The sequence below is a fragment of the Eimeria necatrix genome, genomic scaffold, assembly GCF_000499385.1.
Source record: "Eimeria necatrix Houghton genomic scaffold, Enh_scaff48, whole genome shotgun sequence".
Taxonomy (NCBI): domain Eukaryota; phylum Apicomplexa; class Conoidasida; order Eucoccidiorida; family Eimeriidae; genus Eimeria; species Eimeria necatrix.
Genome location: NW_013654362.1, coordinates 77,717 through 85,625, shown reverse-complemented (window position 1 = coordinate 85,625; position 7,909 = coordinate 77,717). Strand labels below are relative to the sequence as shown.

The following is a 7,909-nucleotide window of genomic DNA, read 5'->3' as shown; positions in this document are numbered from 1 at the left end:
AATGGCAAACAGTGACCTGGCCTTGTACTCAATGCGAACACTGGGACTCCAGTGCCTAGAAAATGAACCACAGTAGCTACAGAGTGGCTTCCTCACAAAAGCTGCAGGCATGAGGTGCGCTTTTCACGCCCCTCTGTAATTGCACTCCATGTGAAACAGAGCGCCTTAACGGTCGCTGGAAGAGGCAACTAGCCTGTTGGACAGGTTTGATTCATGATGATTTGCACTTCCATTTGGGGAGCGCTTTCAAGGAAGTTTAGTGTTATGTGAGTACGTGTCCGCCTAGCAGGGAAACGTGAGATTCCCTGCTGTTGTTAGTTAGCAGGCTATGCAGTGAGACGCAGTTTCCAAAGGAACTGCAGAATGTGACCCTAGTGAGAGAAGCAGAAACGTTTGGCAGACAGTTGCTTGCGGTGCGCACAATCTGAACTCGGTGTCACACATGTTCAGTGGGAAGTGTGGGGAGTAGCGGGCTTCAGAGACACTGCGCAGCGCTGGAGTACGAAGTTGCCAAGCATTACTTTCTATTGTATCCACATGGCGCCACCTGGTACCCAACTTTATAAGCTACGGTAGTTCCCATTTCGGCGACAGCAGCTCTACAGATGATAAAAAGGAGAATGGACAGTCGTCTCCTTCCCTCCACTGTCCGAAGAGGGATCTCTATATGGTTTAATGTGGCAAAAGCAATTGCAGCAACCCAGCTGCGTATGCCGCTTTTAGGTGGCTGTTCCCACTTCACAACCGGCGCTTGCAGCAAAGAGACAACAAATGCTTCTTTACACAAGCAACATTACTGTGTCACTGCTGAACACCATGCACACCTTGCTTTGACGCGGAATCTGCCATCATAGCATGATACCAGCGTTCTTAATCTGTTCTGAGGTGTGCAAAAATTTGCTCTGCGGAACACTTTAGACCTAGCTACTTTCAGCTGCGGAAGTTGTCATCGCCACTGTCCAAACTGGCATCACCCCGAGCCTTACGATTGCTAGTGAAGCATTCACTATTTGAAACTTTGGCAGAGCGCGAGCCAAACTGCATTGCACGCTTTTTTGCTACGGAGCTAAAAGGCAGCCCACAGTAGGCCGCACAAAGCCGCAGGAGCCACTTATTTCCAGAGCTCAGGTTGTTGCTCGTAACTTCCATTTTCGTATTATTGCCGAGCTCTGTTGCCGGACTATCAGGCAAGCTCACTGCACATATTTCTAATCTTTCTTCGGAGTTCTCCTGCTCTCTACGCGTTGCCGACGAGTTCGCTAAGGTTCCAGAACAGCTATAAGGGGCCGGATTTGTCGCTTTAACGAGCAGGCGGTGCATCACCTCTTCGACTCGGGTACGCGCTTCACTAGACGGTTGGACGATGTAATCAAATGGCACAAAGCAACAAACAAAGTGCAACAGGTGCTCATCAAGAAATGGCAAACGGGCCCACCGGCGGAAAGCGCGAAGGGTGCGGGAATCTCGGCCCATATTGCGGAACCAAAGGCGCTTCAGGTCCCTGCAGACACGCTAAGCCACACCGTTTTGGCAATCTGGCACAAAGTCGTACTTTGTCGTTTGATACAGTCAGAATTAGTATTGAAGAATAGCTAAGAAGTAGCTGGTCAAGCTCTAAGTATGCGTAACCTCACAGGATCTGCTCTTGTCGAAGTGCGCCCCAGCCTTTAGTCCGATTCGCCGTCCGGTGGCGAGCATATCCGCCAAATATTTCATCCGCGCCACTGCCCATTAAAAGTATCGCGCTCTGCAAGGTGTATGCGCCTGTTAAACGACGAAAAACACTTTAAATGCCCTGTGGGTGTCTAATTGATCGTCTGCGGTATTTCCCCTGACCGTTCAAGGGCCATCGTGAAAGTTAACTAATCTAAGACAGAAACCCAAATTGTCCATTGCTTCGTAGTGCATAGTCTGGAACTTGCCTGTTTTTGTATCGACGCACTTCAATCGCCGTTGGTCTACGCTGCACCACTGGTGCAGCTCAGGCAGTTGCATCGCCATGAAAGGCCGCCCACTTTCAAGCGTAGCCAAAGGCACTCCACAAGGTAGCACGGAAAGGGATTTGAATGGAGCATGGCTCTCTTCCCTACATGGATGTTCGTCACTGCATTCGTCGGTCTTGCCATCTTCTTCAGCAACTGCATCCTTCTTGGCGCCGTTTTGGCGACGCCTGCGGTGTACTGGGCACACAGCATGCACGGCGACGTCAATGTCAGAAAGCCGTATTCGCCCTTTCCCGTTCACGTGGATCTCAGGGCATGCTTGGGGCTGCAGGTCTGAGGATGCCCGCTGTGCTGCAACAGCTTGCAGCTTCGAGCAGCAAAGTTTGCATGTCCCGTGCACACAGTCGCTCTTTGCCTGCCGGCGGCACACCCTGCAGGTGCCACCCTTCTGCTCTGCTGCTGTTTTCCCACAGATAGTGGGTCCTTGATTTGGTTTTACCGGGCACCCAAGCTGTGTTGTATCCTCAGTGTGCTCATCGGATTCGCATTTCGTGCGCCGGGCGTTATGGCAGCGGGGTTGAGGAGGTGGGCGGATTAGAAGGTCCTTCCATAGAGACGACTCGTGCAGCAGCAACTGCCACTGCTCTTTTCTGCCGAAGTTTGGGGAGACTAAATACCCGGTGCCTCTGCAACGGCAAGTGGACACAGCATAGATTCTCGCTCGTTGATGCATTCCTGAAGCTGCTGCCTCCTAATAAAGTGCTAAAGCCGCTCACGTAGGCCTTTACTGGGCAAAGACTAAGCGAAGTCGCACAATTGAGAGCTTGCTTCTTCGTCGTTACCTGGAAGCGAAGTATAGGGGAGCAGCAATGTTAAAATCCATGTGGCTTCGCTTGGGGTATATGACCTCTAGAAGCTGGTCACGGCATTCTGCACTCTCTGTGGTTGACACATCTACGGCCACAAGCCTCAATTCAAGTGCCCACTCTCCAATCAGTGTGAAGCTGCTGTTGTGCGAAGCGTCAGTGGCACTGCTGCCATCGCACTGTCGCTTGTAGCGTACACCTAAGGATTCCAGCAAACAGAGCAAGTCCTGGAAACTACGCAGTGCGGTCAGTCTGTCTGGAGCCTCTGCCGAAAAGCAGGCAGAAACGAGCTCTACAACAACTACCTTTTGAGGAAGCGCTCTGTGCGAAGGGGCACATCCACTCGGGGCACCCGAGCGCTCAGCTGCCTGAAGCATCACCCAAATAATATCACAATGAGCAGCTGCTTAGATGCTACACAGAAACAATCGTTGCTGCAAGTGCCAATACTCCCAGTTTTCTGGATTTCAAATGCCCATTCATCAAGAATATAGTCTCACCATGGCAGCAGCGAGGACCCGCAAAACCATCCCCGCAAGCAATGTCGAGTCAACGCCCCCGGAAAACAAAACCCCTACGAATACATTCTCAGCCTCCGTAGCACTCCTACTCACGGCAGGCCCGCCACCACTCTGAATCCGTTGCAGTGCTTCTGGTATTGACCGTGATACGGCCTCGAAGAGCTGCCTGTACAAAGACGCTAGTACTTGTGATGATGTAATTAAAGGCGGGCCTTCAGTCCTTTGCAGATCACATGAGTTTCCTAGAGAAGGTGGGCGTTCATCCTTCCCTGCGAATCTTTTGAATGGTTTGAAAATGCTCTCCAGAAGCTCTCTCTCTTCGACTAGAGCGCACTCCATGTCGTGCCGAATGTTATCAACGGAATCCATTGAGTCCCAGAACAGTTCGCGAGAGAGAGCACAATTTTCGCAGGTACACCACATGTGCTCTGTGCGGATGATGCTCGGCCGTTCCCAAGGGACGCAGATCGCGTTGTGCAAACCGGGAATGGATGCCTCGCTTAACTGCAACTCTGCACTGCGCGCAGGCGGCACTTTGAGAGGCATAAATGCTGAAGTGGCAGAAGCGTTGCGACACCTATATGAGTCTGCCAATGCCCACAGATCCACAACCCACACACCGTCCACAGGAACCTCTATGACATTTTCTTTAAACTTTCTATGCCACCCAAGAGTCCCGCCAGCACTGCGCAACTCTGCAGCAGATGTTGCCAAGACAAAGCTGGGAGACAATTCTCCTGGGCTCTCGGCAGGCGCCACAGCCAGCAAAGATGCAAGGCCGAGCTTATCTCTGCAGAAGAAGAGAAGGCCGTAAGCTTCAGAGTGGAATACCACAGAAAAAGCAGCAGATGAAAAGGCATTTTCTTTGGAACTGCAATCGAACCCTGGCCCCTGTACTCTGGAACTCTCTCCGTCTCGATAACGGGCAGCACAGCAAGTGCACCACCGACACCGGCGAGACAGAGCAACGCAGACTCGCTTCGAGTAAGCTGCACGACTCGCAGCTAAAACTTTCGACCTCTCACAGCAATATTCTCCTTTGTACTCATTCTCCACCCCACCGACGATGTTTTGTGGTGTCCAACTCGCAGCGCCTGCTGCTGTCGTGTCGCCTCCTGCCTGCCGTTGAGCCAGCCATACACTTCTCTTGCAATCGGAGCTGTAGCTCCCACATTCATCCTCAACACGAGCTACAGACTGGAAGAGGTCTTTCCAAACCTCGCTACCCCCAGGAAGCGACCCAGCGTCTCCAAGTACAACCAAAGTTTGGCGCGATTTGCCGCAGCTGCAGCCCTCGATTGCCTCTGACGCAGCAGCTGGTACGTGAGTAGACTGATATATGTGGCTGCCGTTAAACTGGATGTGGACGCTGCTCGCACTCGCTCCACCGCTGCCACCCATACACCTAGGGAAACCTGCAGTTACCACTACTTGACCCTTATCCTGTGCCTGGGGAGGCAGCCCACCCAACCATACTGAGACCCTGAAACCGCAGCTCATGTTTATATTATAGCGAAAAATTTTTGTTCCTTCCTCGTTAGCTGCGAAGAACGGACTTTGCAAAGAAGGTGACGAGGCTCTGCATCCGTGTTGAAGGGAGTTCACCAAACTTCGCAAATAATCCAACTCCGGCACCTTCTGACTTGCGTTGCAGCAGAACTGCAATATTTCCTGGCCCATGAAGATTCAATGATCATTTTAAAGATCTGCATGCATTATTTGATCTTGCTGCTCGAGATCCACACAGATCCTCATGCACACAGCGAAAGATACACGTGCCGTTTAGTAAATCCTCCGACCGTCGGAGCAAAAAGGCCTCTTGAACACATAAGAAGTACATTAAGACGGAAGAATACATTAGGAGTGTCGGTGGCCTACTGGAGTAGTTCTCGTGAGAATCAGGCACGAACAACCAGTGCTCAGCCCCAAACAAGGAAGGCTTCAGGCGCGAACAATCTTCGTCTGCAGGGAGATCAGCCCAGTCCCCCGGTTTGAAAAGTGTGACATTTATTTCTGCGTGCCCTTAAGCTGATTAAGATGAGCGTTCATCGAGCGATCATGCGAATTTTCTGCGTTTCCAGTACTCCCCTAGTCGACGCCTTTACCACTATTCTAATTCGCCCGCGCCCGAACTGACTGCTGCACTTGAAAAGATACGACAAACAGTAAAATATTGCCTGTCTTCCAGTTACTCGCCAATGCTCGACCGAGGCTTGAAGAAAACCTTAGCTACGAGACATTGCAATGTCTAGACACCCAAAACATCAGACACTACACTGTTTGGTAGCTAAATACCTAACACCGAACAGGTAAAAGTACTGATGAATCCAGTTCATCCTGTTTTTGTGCTGATGGTTCTTTTTTCCTAAACAGAGGGGAATGATGATCCTGTTGACTCTGTTGGCAACAGCAGTTTACCACTCGTTACTTTTTGCCTCAACAAACCCAGTTGACCACAGTGAGCTTTCTGTGAGGTTGAAGAAGATAGATGACTTCATGGAGAGAAACCACGTATGGGTTGTCCAACAAGATCGACGTTTCCGTCGACGGCGGTACGCGAGCTTCTTGCAGCTGGGCCAGCAAACACTGACGCGGTCTGCTGGCATACGCCTGCACGATCAAGTGCTCGCGTCGCGGAAACTGGGTACAGCATGATACAACGTGAAAAGCTGAAATTTTAGCTTGTAAAAAATTGTTTTTTCAAAATTTAGCCACCTACTTTGCCGACATCGGGATTGGGACAGATCCCGTATCAACATTTCGCGTCCTCTTTGACACCGGCTCATGCGAATTTTGGGTGCCTGATGAGAGCTGGTATGAACGCGACTGGGTGCTTGCCTCTAAAGCCTACATGTCTTGAATGCTCTGCAATGCATCTGCAATTCCTTGTTCATTTGCATCTGCGTATTGCAGCACCACCAAACAATGCAGAGGGCACCGGAAGTATGTGCGAAGTTCCACGTTTGAGCCTCGTTTTAACGAGGACGGCAGCGCAAGCCAGATGAGCGTGCAGTATCTGAGCGGTTCGCTCAAAGGCTACGACGGTGCGGTTGGCTTATCTATGGAACTCCCTTGTCGTTGCCAATGAGGGATTTCCACACAGCATATGACACGGTTCACTTGGGCAGCGACATATCTGTTCCTCACACAAACATCGGCTTTGCGGTATGTGGCCGCAGGCTCTCATGTGATGAGCCGACAGGAGATTTTACATTCTTTTGTCATTTGATTTCTCTATCAGACTCATCTTGATATACCGCTGCTTCAAGATCTAGAATGGGTACGGGAAATGGAAGAAACGTTTAGTGACAGCTGACTAAGTGTTTATCTAAGGACGGGATTGTTGGTCTTGGATTCAGGAACCGCGAGATAAGCGAGCGAGGAGTTCTACCTTTGTGAGTCTCCCTGACAATTCATATGAAGCATCGAAAACCAAAGTGCATGCACTCAGCATTGACCACATAGCTGCAAGCGGATCATTAAGAAAAAAGAATCTGGCAGTATGTTTGCGGCCCCTGTTTCCATTTGAAAGACCTGTGCGACCGCCCGCAGAACCAGTTTGCGTACTACCTCTCAGCCGATGGTGAGCGGAACGTTAACGCATGCGCAGCCCTATTTGAGGCTCATTCAAGCAACTGAGCAGGAGGGGCGTTGACATTTGGTGGCGCTGATTTATCCAAAAAGGAAAACCCAGCAGAGGAATTCAGGCAAGGATGCTTGGCCTGGCCGGCACACGGAGCCTTCTGTCTCACCTATTCTGTCACACAGTTGGGTCGCAGTGGATCCGTCCAATAGCTACTGGACAGGTAACATATTTCTCCCTTCATGGTGGACGTTCCGGCAGACTCTCTTGTGCACTCTCGGCTCGCAACAGTGCAGGTTCTGAGCGTTGTGAAGACTGGCCGTCTTGCTTTCTACTCTACACGAACCTCAGATTTCTCAGCAAAGCGGCGGGATGCATATGGCAGTATGTTCTGCTGGTTGTACTGTAGGGTTGGGAAGCCATCAAGCGAGTGCAGCTGGAGGCGCTTCCATCGTCGATACTGGCACCTACTTAATATACGCCCCAACGGTCCGTTGGCCTGGAGGCTCTCTTTATGTCGCGCTTGCGCTTGTATGCACACATTTATTCGGCCTTTAACCAGAGAGCAATGGACAACTATCTGTCGGACCTTCATGTATCTTCCTGCGACGACAAGCAGAGCCTCCCTGACCTGGTAAATGAACGGACACCCTTACTTCAATAACTACGCTCAGCACAGGAATACGTGATATTGATCTTATTCCAATGACGCCACTGAATTTTTATGTTTCAATGCCTACAGAGCTTCCAATTCGAGGGAGTTCCTAAAAGTACGGAGCCAACGAACTCTCCGTTGCTTTGGAGTCCAGCGTCACAGAAGCACTGCCAGACGGAGTGCCAACTGTTGTCGAGTTGCAACTAAGTCCGGACGACTACGTGTTAGAGTTCGTAAACGACGACGGCATGCATGAGTGCATGCTGGGGATAGCGGCAGATGACTCCGAGGCCGAAGACGTGGGTTTGGGTTGTACTCGATAATGCCTCGAGTAACTTTCA

At 50.8% G+C, this 7,909-nt stretch overlaps 1 protein-coding gene across 1 annotated transcript; it reads right to left on the bottom strand.

The window, feature by feature from the left end:
• Positions 1-930: 930 nt before the first annotated feature.
• Positions 931-4,830, bottom strand: ENH_00057880 (Asparagine synthase family protein, related; the record flags this gene model as incomplete). The annotated part of the gene is made up of 5 exons (XM_013581731.1): positions 931-1,501; positions 1,635-1,764; positions 1,881-2,629; positions 2,786-3,177; positions 3,310-4,830. The coding sequence occupies 5 exons, from the start codon at positions 4,828-4,830 to the stop codon at positions 931-933; spliced, it is 3,363 nt and encodes a 1,120-aa protein (XP_013437185.1).
• Positions 4,831-7,909: the final 3,079 nt, after the last annotated feature.